This window comes from Rhinatrema bivittatum, chromosome 4, assembly GCF_901001135.1.
Source record: "Rhinatrema bivittatum chromosome 4, aRhiBiv1.1, whole genome shotgun sequence".
Classification (NCBI taxonomy): domain Eukaryota; kingdom Metazoa; phylum Chordata; class Amphibia; order Gymnophiona; family Rhinatrematidae; genus Rhinatrema; species Rhinatrema bivittatum.
Window position 1 is genome coordinate 422,824,918 of NC_042618.1, and position 17,901 is coordinate 422,842,818.

At 46.1% G+C, this 17,901-nt stretch overlaps 1 protein-coding gene across 13 annotated transcripts in view; it reads right to left on the reverse strand.

Annotated features, from left to right (window-relative positions):
* Positions 1-11,126: 11,126 nt before the first annotated feature.
* SLC41A3 (solute carrier family 41 member 3) overlaps positions 11,127-17,901 on the reverse strand; it is a 95,762-nt gene continuing 88,987 nt past the window's right edge. For all 13 annotated transcript variants that reach the window (XM_029601341.1, XM_029601349.1, XM_029601343.1 and 10 more), the window contains 3 exons: positions 14,882-15,016; positions 13,163-13,311; positions 11,127-11,411 (listed from right to left, as the gene is read on the reverse strand). In XM_029601341.1, coding sequence (XP_029457201.1) covers positions 11,247-11,411; positions 13,163-13,311; positions 14,882-15,016 — 449 coding nt within the window. In that variant the 3' untranslated portion in view covers positions 11,127-11,246. The remainder of the gene's footprint in view (positions 11,412-13,162; positions 13,312-14,881; positions 15,017-17,901) is intronic.

The following is a 17,901-nucleotide window of genomic DNA, read 5'->3' on the forward strand; positions in this document are numbered from 1 at the left end:
TTATGGATACACTGGTTAGGTTGTTCCATTAAGCTGCTGCTACACTGGAATAATGATCAGCTCTGGATTTTTAACACCTATTGCAGTACATACTGGAGCTTGTAGTGAAACAATCTGGATCATAACAGTGCAGCGTGGCCCTTGAGGCATATGGTAAAATCAGGCTTAGATGTATCACATACCATGACAATAGCCTGGAAGTACAATGCCAGTTAAATATTCATGTTCCTAGAATCCCACTATATCCGATGGTGCGTACAGATTGCATTTTTCTTTTTTATCTGGATTTGCTATCCGTGCCGTGTTGCTCTTTTTCCAATCTCTAGCATTTTCAGGAACGAGGAGTTGATGTCGCAGAGTGCAGGAGAATGGGCCCTTGTCCCAAACACTTGCAAGCTAGATGCTTATGACTCAAGCTGGGCTTGAACCTGACAGCTGGTACCCCTACCTCTGAGCATGCCCGATCCTCTGCAGTGGTTTTTCCATCTCGTTTCTGCCAGCTTAGAATGTACTTGCCCTAAGAAAACACAGATGTGTTCTCATGACGCAGTCCCAGCACCTGCACAGTGTTGAGGGGAAGAATGCATCATTGCGCTAAGTTCAAGTTCCTTTAAATTATGCATGTTGACTAAAAAGAAATGCTGTGGACTTCCAGCCTAATGACTGCACGTGTAAAACATCCCTTCTAGGGTCCCCAAAACTCTGTAGGAGTTGATCCAGGGGATGTGCTCCAATCGAGCATATATCTGACTGCATGCTCTTTGTCTATGGGTTAGACTTTAAACTGCTCATGGGAGAACACCAAAAGATTAAGCAACAGGAAACATGTTTTGCTATTACAGCATAGGAGAGGAAGCATACTCAACAACCGACTGAGATTTCTATTGCCTGCAAGATGCAGGGAGCCGTCCTGCTTGCAGAGGAATATCGTATCATTAGTAATGAGCAGCAGTAAGTCATCATAGTCCATACAGAGCCATACCCCATGCCCATACCGTGTGGGGTGCCGTTTTAAGTAGGATTCAGATTTCCTGGGAAATTGTTACTGTTCAAAGATCAGGAACTGATCAGCGTAAAAATGAATAGCATTTAATTCTGGAAAGGTACTGCGTGTCAAGCTGGAGGTTTTTATTGGTCGGATTAATCCAGGATTCTTGTTACACATGGAGAGGGGGGTGAGCGTGTTTCTAACTCTGCCCTACCTCCTCCCCAATCCAGTGTCCTGAATGGTATTACATTTTTATAAACTTTTTTAATTTTTTCAGATAACAAAGGCAACACTGGATCATTTTGTGTTTAGTGTACTTTCCAAAGGGAGGGAGGCAGGCTTGGGAGAGCACTCTGTGTCGTGTGCATGTGTCTGTACATCATTCACAACCCCCTCCCCTGGTGAATTTTGCGTTTACTATTGTATGTACAGCAGATTTCCAGTGCAAGGCAGGGGGGTCAAGGAGACCGTGCCAAAGGTTGATTGGTTTTTTTTTATCGATGTATACATGTGGACACAACCTGGACCCCAAGCTCCATTAGTTCAGTATAAAACTTCTTCATCCAACATCATCCTCACTCGGTGCAGACACGTTGTGTGGAAAATCAGATGCTCTGCATCATCACCTGAGTGCTATGCCAGCCCTGTCGGCCTTTAAGCAGAACCCTGTGTACGCTACTGCTTGCTGTCACATAAACAGAGAGCTGTCATGTATTTATTTCAGGCTTGCAGTAGTGTGCCAGGTGAGGCATGAAAGGCAGTAGTGTAGCCTCACTGAAGAATAGATTTACTGTTTGAAGGGCGCAGATGAATGGACTACCGTTTAAGAAATAAATGCATGCTGTCATGTCCACGTAGCACTGGCTTTCCTGTGGTTGTGCTTGCCTCTGGTCAAACATAGGCCCAAGTCCCAGTGAAGGTCGTGCATCTCCCAGCAGCTGTCCTTTGTAGCCAGCACGAAACCAACTAGCGCCTTCACACCAAGTGGCAAGGAGCACAGCCGAGCCTGGGGACTGTGCCCTTGGCAGAGCTTGGACCAGGATAGCTCTACGTTACACAGGTGAGAACACATCTCTTCGCCAAACATCTGTCCAGCTCCTTAACTGGAAGAGGGCCTGGTTCAGCCCCAGCGATCCTCTGCTCTACTCTCATTCACCTGCAGTGTATCTAGCACCATCTACTGGTCAAAGAGTGAAGTCTTCAAACGGAGCTGCTGCCAAAAGCTGTACCAGTTCATTTTTAACACTGTAATTAGTTGACGTTTGCATCACAGCTCCTAAGATCTATTCAGCAAATGTATTTTGGGAGAGAAAAAAAATCAGGCTTTTCATATATTTAACAAGCTTTAGCTAGTACTAGCGCAGGATGATATCTTTGTCTCATGTGGCAAGTCACTTTTAGGCATGCCTGCTGACACTGCACGCATGAAAGGGCTCAGCTCAGATCCTCTCCCACCACAACCTATAATTTACTCATCGAAAACCAGATGTACAAAACATCTTTCCCACAGGCATAAGAGAAACTTTGAACACAGCTGGTCCTTAGCATAATGTGGTTAAATGTATGCAAAGTACAGATGTGTGATAACAGTGGTACATTCAGTCTTTGGGGATAACAGTGGTACATTCACAGTCTTTGGGGATAATATTGCAGTGGACTATGGTCTGGACACATTTGGTATCCCAGCTCTTGCACCATCGAGTTACTGACCTTTCTTGAATCTTAGCATGCTCCAGCTTGCTTTCATAATAAAAGGATAATAGGTCACACCTACCCTATGTTAGGGGAGCACTATTAAAAATCTAGACATGCGTACTGGATACATGATGCACCAACAAAGGGGGAATTAGCACAGGTTTCAAACAGCATTGTGCTGAGCAGCTGCTTTTCACATTTCTTGTAAAAACGCTTCCCACCTTGCAGTGTGCACTAGCACCAAGTGTCATTCAACACTTGTTTATGAAACAGACTGTGACAACCGATGAGGACCAGGCCCGTCTGTGCTGCTGCTGCTTTGTCCTTTGTACTGCATAACCTCAGGCCGTGCGTGAGCTCCAGCTTTACTCTCACAACCCCAGTGCCGCTGATCATTCTGCAGACTAATACTGAAATTAATGAGAGAAGCTCCACCCAAGTCTGTCAGGGCAGCGGTGACAAGGAAGGGAAGTGAGAGAAAGGCTCAACGCGTCTGAGCCCTGCACATCATGAGGAGAAGGGCTCCAAATCTTCCCTTTTACTGAGAGATTTAGTCACTGGCTCTACTAACAAAACCCACACAGGAGGGACTAATACTTGACCTGGTTCTTATCGATGGCACAGTGTTTCTGATGCTCTAGTGGATGATCATCTGGGATCCAGTGATGACAGGATGGTGTGGTTCAGTATTAGAGCCCGGACATGTTCATTGAAAGGCAAGGACCCAAGACTTCAGGAAAATAACTTTATTAAAATGGGGGAGTATCTCAAGAAATCATTAGTTGGAGGGTAAGTAGAGAGGGGGCAAAACTAAAAAGGAGACAATGTAAGGGAAACTCAGCTTTTTGCTAGGAAAGAGGGAGGGAAAAAAAAAAGAGGCCACTATAATGTTCTAAAGAAGTAGCTGAAAAGATAAGGAAAACAAAGTTAGCATTCATAAACTACAAGAGATTGCATAAAGAGGAAGAGAGGTAATATCTGGAAATGCTAAAACAAGCTAGGAGAGTAGTCAGAAATGCAAAGATACAAATGGAAGAGAAAAATAGTAAATATGGTAAAAAGGAGGGACAAAGTTTTTTTTTAGATATGTTAATGATAAAATGGAGTGCAAAAATGTCATTGTGAGACTCAAGGTGAAGCAGAGAATCATGTAGAGGCTGATACAAAAAAAAGCTTAACAAATATTTCTTTTCAGTGTTCACTGTGGAAGGCCCATGAGCAGGACCACATAAAACAAACACAAATAATCTCAATCGATTTTCAGAAATGTGTGTTCATGAGGAGCTAACTAACCGTAAAGTAAAGCAATAGGGCCAGATGAGATGCATTCTTAAAGTAGATAAAGTGATAGGGCCAGATGGGAACTTGGAGGAGTTCTGGTAGCTCTCTCTGCTGACTATTTCAATGCTTCTTTAGAGACAGTAGTAATTCTAGAGGTTTAGAGATGGGTGGATGTCGTTCCTAGTCACAAAAGTGGGTGCAAGGAGGAGATTGTGAACTACAGGCCGGTTAGTTTGACCTCCATGGTGAGCAAATTAATGGAATTGCTGCTAAAACAAAAGATAGTACAGTTTCTGGAATCCAATGGATTACAAGATTTGAAGCAGCATGGTTTTATCAGAGGTAGATCTTGTCAGATTAATCTAATCAATTTCTTTGATTGGTGACCACAGAGTTGGAGTTGGGAGCACGCTAGATGTAATGTACTTGGATTTCAGGAAGGCCTTTCACATGGGTCCACATAGGCAACTTATAAATAAATTGAGCGCCCTTAGTATGGGCCCGAGAGTGAGTGGGTTAGAAACTGGTTGAGTGTGAGGTAACAAAAGGTAGTGATAAATGGAGTTCACTCTGAGCAGGGGTCATTACTAATGGAGATGCATGAGGGACTGATCCTTGATCTGGTTCTTTTCAACATTTTCGTGAGCAACATAGTGGAAGGCTTGTTGGGAAAAGTTTCTCTTTTGCCGATGATACCAACATCTGCACCAGGGTAGACAGCCAGAAACATATGGAAAATATGAGAAGGGATCTAACAAAGCTAGAGGAATGATCTACAGTCTGGCAGCTAATATTTAATGCTAAAAAATGCAGAGTTATGCATTTAGGCCACAAAAACCCAAGGGAGAGGTAAAGGGAGTGGTGAAATTCTTCTAAACATGAAGAGCGAGAGCCTGGAATCATCATATCCGATTATCTTAAGGTGGCCAAACAAGTGGATAAAGCAATGGTAAAAGCCAGAAAGATGCTTGGCTGCATAGGGAAAGAAATGGTCAGCAGAAAAGAGAGATAATATTGCTCCTGTCTAAATCCTTGGTGAGACCTCATTTGGAATCCTGTGTACAATTTTGGAGACCGCACCTTCAAAAGGATATAAACGGGATGGAGTTGGTCCAGAGGGTGGCAACTAAAATGGGCAGTGGTCTTCATTATAAAGCATATGGGGATAGATTCAAGATAGATACATGTTCATCTATATCCTAGAGAACAGGCAAGGTAGGGGAGATATGATAGAAACATTTAAATATCTCCAAGGTTTCCATGCGTAAGAGGTGTGTCTATCAACAGAAAGGAGGTCCTTGAACAAGGGATGAGGGTGAAAGTGGGTAAACTCCGGATTAATCTGTGGGAAATATTTCTTTACAGCAGAGTTGATCAAACCTTTTGAGCTATGGCCCCCCTTCCATTCATCCAATTGGTTGGGGCCTCCAAGATGGGTTACTATATGTATGCATACATATAGCACATACATTTACACATATATAAACATATACACACATACATATGTGAAGTGTATTCACCAGGCAGCCACACTGCCAACTAGGAGCTCAAAGCCCCCATTTTGTTTCTCTTCAAGTTTCTGAAAGGAGCACCGGTAATTTCATACATACACGGACACAAGGGATAGATACCCTGTACTCAGGATGGACACAAAGGGAAACCAGATATGTCATACGCTGACAGACACAGACCCCTCACACACATACACACCCAGACCAACAGAAAGCAAAACAGATATCCAAACACAGAGACCCCACACAAAGCCACAATTATCTCATTCCCAGACACAGAGAAACAGAAGCTAAACATTCAGACAGGCACAGAGACAGACATACCACATCCACAGGCCAATTCAGTAAGGATCGCGGGAGAACAGGCGCGCACGATTCTATATTTAAATGAGGGGTCGAGCTATAAGGAGGCGCTGGGGACGATTACGCGCCCCTAGCGCTTCCTTGGCCCAGGAGAGGTGGCTCGGTCAGCGGGTTCATGAGACCGACGCTCAATTTTACAAGCATCGGTTTTCTGAACCCACTGACAGCCATCGGTTAGGAAAACGGACACCGTTAAAATTGAAACTTTTTTTTAATTTATTTTTGTTCCTCCGACTTATCTTCACTAGGATATTAAGTCGGAGGGTGTATGGAAAAGCAGAAAATACTACCTTGGGCAGGCGTTAATTTATGAGCATAAAATGTGCTGATTGGCCACACATTTTACTTTCAACATGCATGTGATGAGCACTATTAGTTTCCAGGAGGTTTGGCCACGCGTTTTCGACGCACTAAACCCCTTACGGTATAAAAATATAATAGACACACGTCGAAAATACGTGGCCAAACACGTGTCAAACAGTGTGCACAGCCGAGCGCACTTTACAGAATCGGGCCGCTAGATGGGAAAACAGACACACTAAACCCTGCCAGAAGACCGACGCAGAGAGAGGCATAGATACAACACACCCAGACAGCAACACAGGCAGATTCACTACACTCAGACACGGAGAGGCACAGATCCCACGCACAGACCAAAGCACACCAGACAAACACAGACACACGCACTCCACACCACAATGGCAAGACACTTAGGTGCCAGCCAAACCTTTCTTAGGAGCGGAGAAAATGTCCACTCCACCCTGCCCAACTTTTTTTCTTTTTTTTTCACTGAATTCTCTTTTTGCATTTTTCTCAGTTTGCTCATCTTTTTTTTATTTTCTCATCTTTTGATTTGCTTATTTAACTTTTTTTTTTATATTGTTTGCCTTCTTTCCCCACCTCCTCCCTTTTTCTGTTCCACTTCCTCATTCTCTCTGCGCTCTTTGCCCATTCCCCCCCCCCCCCCCCCGTGATCTCTCCCCGGGGGTAGGGACCCGGCAGCAGCAGGAGCTCCTCCCGGGCTGAGGGTGGCAGCTCTTCCTGGGTTATGAAAGACTGCAGTGGCCGTTCCCATGTCCGGTTCTGCCGCAGAGTGAGCGGCTCCTCTCCCCGGCCCACTGAATGAGAGCCATGGCTAAGTGATGACACACTTACAGCGACGTCGCTACGTTCCGGCAGCTCCTTCCCTCCCGAGCTTGCAGAACCTCCAAGGCACCCAAGACTCGACGGCAGAGCAATCTTTCTTTCCTGAATGGGGCAGCCAGTGTGTGCCCCCCCTCCAGGACTGTTCAAGTCCTCCCTGGGCCCCTGCCCCCCCCCCCAGTTTGCTCAGCCCTGCTTTACAGAAAGGGTGGTGGGATACATGGAACAAGCTACCTCTGGATGTGGTGGAGACAAAAAAAAAAAAAGTATCTGAATCCAAGAAAGCACTGGGACGAATGTGGGGATCTCTGAGGCAGTGATAGGAATTTGAAAGCTGAATTAAGTTGGACGGATGGGCAAACTGGATAGGCCGCATGCTCATTTCGGGTGTCTCGTGTCTATATTTCTATATTAATGAAATTATCCCGTGGTTGTAGATTTATTCACGTTCAAATAAAACATTTGCTCTAATTATGTGGCAAGTTTTCCCAGGGACTATTCTGGAATATTTTACTGACTTTGGGTGATTATTTGCACCGGAACAGAACTTTTGATAGATCCCACCAGCACACACAGAATGCACCGGTGCCAGGGCCGGCGGAAGCACTAGGCGAACTAGGTGATCGCCTAGGGCGCTGAGCATTAGGGGGCGCCGAGCCGCTGACGGCCAATGGCCGCCGGTGGATGTCATCCCAATGGCGGCTGAGCGGTGAACTACTGCTATGCTGTGTGCCGGATACACACAGCAAGAAGATCGGCAGGACCGTGGTACAGTCGCGTCTAAACATGCTGGTGCTCCTCCTCCTTCCTGCCCGCGCGGCTCCGGCAACATTTTTCTTCCGGGGCCGCGCGGGCAGGAAGGAGGAGGAGCATCAGCCAATGCAGGAACTTCTCCTCCTTCCTGCCCGCGCGGCCCCGGAAGAAAAATGTTGCCGGAGCCGCGCGGGCAGGAAGGAGGAGGAGCATCAGCCGCGTGCCGGAATGAGGAGGAGCATCAGCCACGTGCAGAAGAGGATCAGCGCGGCTCGAGAAGACCGGGGCGCTGCAGAGCCCATCCTGCAGTGGCCCGTGAAGAGGAGGCCCAGAGGTGAGAGAGAGACTGAGGGTTTGTACAGTGTGCATGTGTGCGTGTATGGGATGAGTTGAGAGACTGTGTGTGTGTGTGGGAGTGAAGACCTGAATGTTTGCAGAGACAGCATGGGAGAGCCTCTGTGTGTGTGAGAGACAGCATGTGATAGTGAGAGCCTGTGCTTGAGCAAGACAGCATGTAGGAGTGAGAGAGAGCCTGTGTGTGTGTGTGAGTGTGAGTCAGCATGTGACAGTGAGAGCCTGTGTGTAGGAATGATTGTATGAGAGAGAGCATGTGACAGTGAGAGCCTGTGCTTGAGCAAGACAGCATGTGGGAGTGAGAGAGAGCCTGTGTGTGTGAGTCAGCATGTGACAGTGAGAGCCTGTGTGTAGGAATGATTGTATGAGAGAGAGCATGTGACAGTGAGAACCTGTGCTTGAGCAAGACAGCATGTGGGAGTGAGAGTTAGACAGCATGTGCAAGAGAGAGACTGTGTATAAATGATTGTATGAGGGACAGCATGTGAGAATGAGTGCCTGTGTATGTGAGAGAGAGAAAGCATGTGAGATTGAGAACCTGACTGTGTGTTTGAGGGAAGCAGAATGGAGAGAAAAGAAATATGTTATAAAAGGAATTGGCAAAAAAATAAGAAAGGGAAGGTGGGAAAAAAAAAGCCTGTGACCAACCGATTAGAAAACTAAGATCAGACAGCAAATGTAAAAAGAAATAAATTACTTTTTACTGATTGGCACATGTAATCTTTGGGAATGTGCAAGAGTAGCACTTTCTCTATGCGGATCTCACAATGTACGAGATCAGCATAGAGGAACTGGAAGCTCATGGGGCCTGCACAGAGGAGGCAGCAGAATGTGCTTCAGTGCCAATAGCAGCAATCAGCACCTCCGCAATAGCCATACAGCAGCAGTGACAGTGGCAGCAGAAGAATGAGAGAGGCTCTGAGGTTGCTGGCAAAAGAAAGAGAGGGGGTCTCTGCCTTTAGTGTGTGCATGTGTATGAATGGGAGTCTGCCTGGCGGTGTATGTGTGTGAATGCATGGGTGCCTGCCTGAGGGTGTGTCTGTGAATGAGAATGTATGGGTGTCTTCCTGGGGTTTGTATGTGTGAGAATAGGTGCCTGCCTGTTTGTGGTGTATGTGTGTGTGTGTGAGAATAAATTGGTGCCTGCCTGGGGGTCTGTGTGTGTGAGAATGAATGTGTGCATGCCTGGGGGATGGGGAGGGAGTGGTGTGAAAATGAATGGGAGCCTGCCTGGGGTTCAGTGTGAGAATGACTAGGAGCTTGCCTGTGTGTGTGTGTGTGTGTCTGTGTGAGAACGAGTGGGAGCTTGCCTGGCAGTGTGTGTTTGTGTGTATGTGAGGGAGCCAGTGAGAGTGAGAGCATGAGTGTGTATGAGAAAATCCAGGGGAGTAAGAGTTTGTGTGGGGGTGTGTGTGGAGGGGGAGAGAGTGCCTTAGAGCCTGAGTGTGTCAGTGTCTGTGAGAGCGAGAGGTTATGGTTGGGTATAAGAGCATGAATGTGTATGTATGTGACAGTGTATGTGTGAGAGAGAATGGACATGTGAGTATGTGTGTGAGAGAGAGAGGATAACCTCCTAATCCTCGACAATATCAGGGTGACTGGAAATCAAGAGCTCCCATGTATGGACAGCAGGGGCTTTTTAAAATCCTTATTAGTTTTAATTATTGTGTGTTATTTGTTATATGTACTGTTTTGAAATATTTTATTGGTGTTTGGGAAATTGTAAAAAATGTATATGATTTTAATTAATAGAAATTCTATTTATCAGTAGTTTTAAAATATTTTATTAGTATGGTTTTACTATTATAACTGATGCTTTGTTTCTTGATTTTATTTGTTTTATGAGGAATGGTTGTTCTGTTTTTCCATTGCTAATACACAGAGTCTGGCTTCTTGGGGTTTCCATTTCAGTTTTTTCTAATTTGTGCTCCTTTATTTTGTATTCTGTATTTGGTGAGGGTCTGTCTCTGCTCTGTGTGTGTGACCATGATGAGAGATTCTACTAGCATATAGTGTCTGTATAGAGATCTATAGCAATTGGGTTTGTTTTGTTTCCTCAGTAGGTGGTGTATTGGTATTCTAGGACCCAGTGTAATATTTACCCTTGCTTATTCACAGGTAGGGTTATTGTTGTTTGAGTCCTTGGTGTTATTACTGTTACGTTATGATGGGATTGCAGTATAGATTTTGGGTGTCTTTTTTGCGGTGCTTTGTGTTAGTTAACAATGTGTCTGGCAGTGGAAGGTGTTTGTGCTGCTGTTGCTGTGAGGTGACACCAGAATTTGAAAATATCTTTTAGTATGATGAGCTGTAAGGGAAACATCCAAGCTCCATTGTTTGGGGGAATTTCAGTGGATGCACAGAGATACAGAACTGGAGGTGCAGGATTTGTATTGACATTCTGTCCCTTCCTATATATTCCAGACTTCACTCTCATAGCCATATAGAATTAGTTGAATGAGGCTATCAAATAATTTTATAGTGTGAAACTGGCCAGCTTTTTAAAATAATGCAGAGGACCCTTTGGACTTTTTTTAACAACACTTTTTTTTATAACCAATTTTAAAGCAGGATCCATGCTATAGAGGTGGGCGTGATGAAGAAATGTCATTTTGGCTCCCCCCCCACCCAAAACAAATTCTTCTGTCTAGAGATGCCACTGATTTTCTGTGGCACACAAATGCATTGGCCCCTGGGCGCCGGAGACCCTTGGTGCGCCACTGGGTGCGAGCCATATGGGGCCGCAAGTGGTGGCAAAGAGGAGTGGAGATTTGGCGGGCCGCAAGCAGTGCCCAATTTGCTCGCGACCCAGAAAACCCCAGTCTGCGGGCGTGATTGAGAATGAGGTAGGAGTCGGGGCCGAGACCGGGGGGGGGGGGGGGGGCGCAAGGAAGAAGGCTCGCCTAGGGTGCCAAATCCCCTTGCACCGGCCCTGACCGGTGCAAAACCTTTTACTAAGGCGGGAACAGCTGCAATGCAAGCTGAGGCCAGTCACCTGACCTGCTTTGTCATGAATGTAAGAATAATCTGACCCTTTCTTGTTTTGCAGTTTTTAATACACCCACTTTGAGATACAAAAAAAAGTCCATTGTTTAACAAGCTTGGGCCTGTGTTGGATCACTGAGCTTGAAAGTTCATTCATTGTCCTGCTTGCCTGACTAATTCCTGAGAATCCAGACCATGCGGAAGCAGAGAGCCAGGAAGCCCGTGCCAAGGAGATCTCCCAGCGCCGTGAGGTAGGGGATGGAAAAATTGTCCGGATCCAGACCCTTTCTCCACATCAGCCGCACAATTAGGTCTGCTATGTAGAGCAGAATGCCCACCTGGCAGAAGAGAAAGATGTATAAGTATTTCCCCAGTCGCAGTAGCAAGGAAGAAGTCACTAGGGATTTGTAGGGCCATTGCAGCAGGCCTCCGCCTCTGCCAGGGGAACTTATGGTGCGGTTCTGCATTACTGGGAGTTTCTTCTGTTTCAGTGCTGTGGACTTTCACTGGAGCAGAGCTCTCTTATAGGTGAATTTTAAAAGCAACACGCATGGCAAAACTGGGAGATGCATGAACAAGTCTTGCTTAAGCGTGCCTGGTTGATTTTATAAAGCTGCCACATGGGCGCACAAGTACTAATGCGTGAATATCTTGCATGGGGGGGGGAGGGGCAGAATGTGGGTGGGGCATGGGCATTCCAGGGCGGGGCTAAGAGATATGCGTGTATGTAGCTACTTGCAGGGGTGCGCGTCCAGGTCCATTTCAGCGCAAAGTTACTTCTGCTATTGATGAGGTTTAAGTCTAAATAAAACTGTTTCTAGCCATGTATGAACTGCCTGAGAGATCTGGCTCAACTGGGGTGCCTTGCAGGCTAAAGAACCAAGGGGGTTTTGAGGACATATCTATTCAGCAGACTGGGCAAACTGGTTATTTCCTGGATGCCCCCATGTTATAAAATTCCCTGACGTGCGTGTCTTAAATGCCGACACTTCTCTGCTGTGCAAGTGCATGCTTAAAATTATAGGCACATATAACACGCATGCACGTGCGCACAGGATAAAAAATGTCAGGGCATCTTGTCCCACATCTATGTGCACGTACCATATATATGGGCGCCCATGAGCTTGTTTTAAAGTTACTGTCCCTGGGAGGACCTTTTTCAAAAGCCTTTCTGCAGGTAGAAATGGCTTGTCAGTTTAGTCTAGTTTATCTTACTATACAGCCTTTTGTGGGATAAACAAAAGCAGTTTACAATAATCTAAAATAACAGGGCTGCCCACCCACTGTGCACCTGAGGTTGCTTGAGCTGTCCGGAGGCATTCCTGGGGTGGGGGATGGAAAGGGGATTGCGATTGCACGTGCACAATTTTACATTTACAAATGCCTCCGTGGAAAGTTCAAGAACAATTTCTGTGCATATAATAGCCAGTGGAACTTGTGCGTGGGTAGTTTTCGTGGGATCATTTTCAAAGCGAATTGTAACACGCTCTAGTTCGCTTTGGAAACTCAGGTAACCAACCGTGCATTTTTGTTGCCTATTACAAAATGATCCCCCTTAATGTGCACAGTCTAGTTACACAAACCTTCCTAGGGAATCAAGCTGGGCCTTCTCTCTCTTTAGATGAGCGCTTCGCTTCTTATAAAAATGATTCTACTTTCTGCTGTGGCCCTTGGTAAAAGGTTTGATTTTTTTCCTGTGGTGTTCAGTGCGTGCACGGGAGGGACTTCACAGTGTGCAGACTGTAATTCGGGGTTGAGGAGAGGTGTTTTGATCGGGGTGGGGACTAAACAGCGAGCGTGTGCCGCCATTTTCAGATGTTTTGCGTGCACGCCTTGCCGGAGGTTTCCATAGGGAAATATCCGGGATGAGGTTGGGAAGGGAGAGGCTTTGGGTGTAATGCACAATGAAAACATCAGAAGCACATTTCACCAAGTTTACCAAGTGAAGCTAACTGGAAATTTCCTATAAAGAGCTGGAAATCAGCCTCCGAGCTCCAGGCTTCCTATAAAAGCATTCCTGTCACTACATAACATGCAGAGCGGTGCAGATTGGTTTCTCTCTCTCTCCTAGCCTTGGGGTGCCTCTTACCTGCAGTAAAGCTGCCGCCAGGTAGAAGAGTACGAAAGTGAGAGTGATGGACATGTGTCCTCCCTGCAGTAGGTTAATTGTGTAAAGGAACACCAGGTGACCAGGAACAACAAGAAGAAACAGGACTCTGGAGGATGTGGAATTTACACCTGGAAAACACAAGGGTGGGGGGGAGATAATTGGATGTATTCAATGTTTTTATTTTCCTAGGGGCAGGCCACACTGTATTCCAGTAACAGCTCATATAATTCCCCCTGCATCACTATGAACTGTTTCGTAGCTGTAGCACCAGTATTAGAGGGGACAGGGACGTGCCCTGAGATGAAAACATTTTACTAGCATACAGGCCGATACAGAAAAACGAGCGGGAGAGCTGGCGAGCGCCCGCTCTCCCAGCGTGCGCACACAGGCCACTCTCCTGGGCGCGCAATTCAGGAGGCTGGCCTTTGCAAATTAGGGCCCACGGTAAAAGGAGGTGCTAGGGACACTAGCGCGTCCCTAGCGCCTCCTTTTTGACAGGAGCAGCGGCTGTCGGCGGGTTTGACAGCCGACGCTCAATTTTTCCGGTGTCGGTTCTCAAACCCGCTGACAGCCACAGGTTCGGAAAACGGACGCTGTCTAAATTGAGTGTCCGTCTTCCGACCTGTGGGCCACGGGCCGATTTTTAATTTTTTTTTTTTTAATTTTTTACTTTTTTTTTTTTTACTTTTGGGGCCTCCGACTTAATATTGCTATGATATTAAGTCAGAGGGTGTACAGACAAGCAGTTTTTTCTGCTTTTCTGTGCACTTCCCCGGTGCCGGCTGAAATTAAGGCAGGCGTTAATTTCTGAAAGTAAAATGTGCGGCTTGGCTGCACATTTTACTTTCTGTATCGCGCAGGAATAACTAATAGCGCCCGCAACATGCATTTGCATGTTGCGGGCGCTATTAGTTTTGGGGGGGTTGGACACACATTTTTGACGCGCTATTACCCCTTACAGTATAAGGGGTAAAGCTAGCGCGTCGAAAACGCGCGTCCAAACCTGGGCTAACAGTGCGCTCCACCGTATCGGCCTGTCAGAGGGTTGCAGGGTGAGCCGAAGCACTTAGACCAGCTCAATGCCACCTGCGTCTTGGAGGTAGGTAACGGTTAAATGCTGTCCTTCCATGAACTCTGTTTTGGCTGGATGTAAGGAGTATTTGGCAGTGTGCGTGATGCTAGTTCAGAACAGAAAGAGACATTATCTTCCTTGTTCCATGCTCAGTGTAAGCAATGTCCCCACAGAAATCAAGTTTTTGCGATGCCTTTTTTTTTTTTTTAAACGTAATAGAGTCAGATGCTGTACACAAAGCACCTGTGCTGCAGTTAGTGAGGGGGAACACAGGAAATGGCTTTGTAAAAGAAACAGCAACTGCAGAACATAGAGGAAGAGTTGCAGATAACTGCACTGATGTCACAGTAGTGAGACCTAGGCATGGAGGTATGGTGAACATTCAGACAGGATTCAACCACTACACAATAACTATTTGTACTTCTCCTTTACTGTGGGTGCTTTCAGGTAAGTCTATAGCGCTATACTGCCCATGTGGCATCAGTCTGATTCACCATGGCTGTTCATTTGCTCCTGTAACAGGATATACTGAGGCTAGGTTGGGAGCATGCCCGTGGCTACAAGCATAGGATAGCACCAGCGAAAGAACATCTAGGGTGGTCTGAGATTAAAAGATTGTCCCCTACCTGCAGAGAAGAATGTGGTGCATGGACTGGGCCAATGTTGTCTCATCTTGTGTGGAAGCACCCGGGGCGTGCTCCAGAAGTGCAGGAACGTAGAGATACGACTGGCTTGGATGGCTACCAAATTCCCAGCAACCCCTGTGGACATAAAGCTAAATATGTCAGCATTCTGCCAAGAGGTATAGCAATAGTACTAAACATTTTGTATTTATATATAGTCATATCTGTTATGTTATATTTGAATACTGAATTCCCTAGACATAGTCCAAGCCAAAGCAGATCACAAAATATAATACATAGCAATACAATATCAAAATGCAATTCAAATATAAAAAGTAATACAATTCATAATCATATATCAACACACTTTCTAAACAAAATAACACCCCCAGGGCCCAAATATTTAATACGCCCTTATCTTATTACTGCCTGGAAGAGCTGGGACACCATTTATAAACATAATACAAGCACTAAATTACAAACCCAAAAAACTAAACTTGCATGGCCAGGGCAAACCGACCACTACCTAAACAGGTCCTGCTAGCCCCCAAGGCACCCCACTAACAGTGCAATCTCCCTAAAAAGGGACAGCATAGGTGGCCAAACAACCCTAAATTCCCTCTAAATGCTCCCAATCTTCTATCTGAGCAAACATCACAATCATGGAAATCACAATATCATCATTATTGTCATGTTACAGGTGCATAGACAGAGGCATGAGAAAGGAATGAGAAATTACTACTTCCCTGATAATTTCCCTTTCTTTAGGACAGATAGATGAATCCAGAACCAATGGGTTTTGCACCTCTACCAGCAGATGGAGACAGAGGAAACTGATGTCACAGTATATATACTCCTGCAGTGATATCAGCCTGCCAGTATTCTCTTCAAAAGCAACTGTGGACAGACTAGCAAAAAACTTGATTAAAAACAAACCCCCAGTACTATACTCAAACAACAAGAAACACTGAGCTCAGACACAGAATGCATTAACACTAGTCTAGGGGCTGGATTAACACCTACCAGTAATCCTTGGAAACTCTTAGTCCTGTAGGAGGACCATAGCGCAATCATTCTGCAGCCAGGGGTGGGAAGCTGATTTAATCTGTCTGACCTAAAGAAAAGGAAATTATCAGGTAAGTAGTAATTTCTCATTTCTTAGCATCCAGACAGATGCATTCAGAACCAGTGGGATGTACCCAAGCTACTCCCGAACAGTCCAGTCCAAGCTACTCCCGCAGTCCAGTCAAAACCGCACGTGCAAAGGCTGTGTCCTCCCAGGCCTGCATATCCAGATGATAATACATGGAAAAGGTATGTAAGGAGGCCCATGTCACAGCTCAGTAAATGTCGACAGGAGGCAACAATCTAACCTCCACCCATGACATTCCCTGAGCCCTAGCGGAATGAGCTCTTATCTGAGTGGGCAATGGCTTTTCAGCCGCCACATATGTGGCCATGACCACCTCCTTAATCCAGCAAACTATTGTAGCCCACGAAGCTGGTTCCCCCTGTTTTCCCCCACCATGAAGGACAAACAGGCGATCTGACTTTCGGAAAGGTTTAGAAACCTCCAGATATCTCAAGATGTGTCTCTTGACATTCAAAGGATGCAACAGGCGGTATTCCTCCACATCTCTTTCCTTATCCAAGAATGGTAAGGAAATGGACTGATTCAAGAGAAAATCTGAGACCACTTTAGGCAAGAAGGTATGCAACTGTACAGTATGAAACTGTACCGCTTCTGGAATCACCTGAAGGTACGGCTCCCAGCAAGACAAGGCCTGCAGCTTGGAAATTCTTTGCACAGAACAAATCACCAGTAGAAACACTGTTTTCAAGGTCAGTAGCTGCAAGGAAAGACTACATAGTAGTCGAAACATAGGGCCTGCCAAAAAATCCAACTCAGGTTAAGACTCCATAAAGGAACCAGTAAATGTAAGAAACGGGCCACATCAGGATGAGACGATAAGGATTCACTATTCACCGAGCCTCTGAAGCAGGCAAGAGCCACTACCTGTACCTTCAAGGAATTAAGGGCCAATCCTTTATTCAACCCATCCTGCAAAGATTCCAAAATGAGCAGGATCCTAACTGAACGAGGAAGCACTCCTTGATCTTCACACAAAGCCTCAAACACTCGCCAAACCCGCACATAGGCTAAGAAAGTGGAGAACTTTCGTGCTCGTAGCAAGGTGGCAATCAGCGCAGTAGAATATCCATGCTTAAACAAGCGGGCCCTCTCAAGGGCTATACCATAAGACAAAACAGAGTCAGATCTTCATGAAGGACAAGCCCCTGCTGCAACAGGTTCTTGTGCGGCAGAAGATGAAGAGAGGTTTCCACCAGGAGTCTTTGCAGATCTGCATACTATGGCCTCTTGGACCAATCCGGTTCCACCAGAAGAATTGTCCCGCTGTGGCCTTCAAACCATTCTTCCCAATAAGGGCCACGTGGGAAAGGCATACAGTAGCTTGCCTTCTGGCCAGGCCTGCACAAGAGCATCGATCCCCAAGGACTTTGGGATATCTCCTGCGACTGAAGAATGAAGGAACCTTCGCATTGCGAGAAGTCACCAGTAGGTCTAGAAATGAAAGGCCCCAGCGATCCATTATCAGCTGGAACACCTGGTCAGACAATATCCATTCTCCTGGATCCAGACTCTTCCTGTTGAGAAAGTCTGCTCAGATCTCCTGAACGCTTCCGCCCATTCCATAAGTTGGCCTATCTTTTGCGATACTTGCTGGCACTTGGATCCTCCCTGCCGATTGATGTAAGCCACTGTTGTTGCGTTGCCCGACATTATGCGGACTGCTCAACCCTGCAGCTTGCAGCTGAACTGCAAGCACGCCAACTGAATCGCCCGGGATTCCAGCCAATTGATGTTCCAGAGAGACTCTTCTGTATTCCAGTGCCCTTGTGCTGTTAGTTCCTGACAGTAAGCTCCCCTACCTTGGAGGCTCACATCTATCAGTACCAACCAGACCTGCGACTTCAGGGAGACTCCCTTTCTCAAATGATCC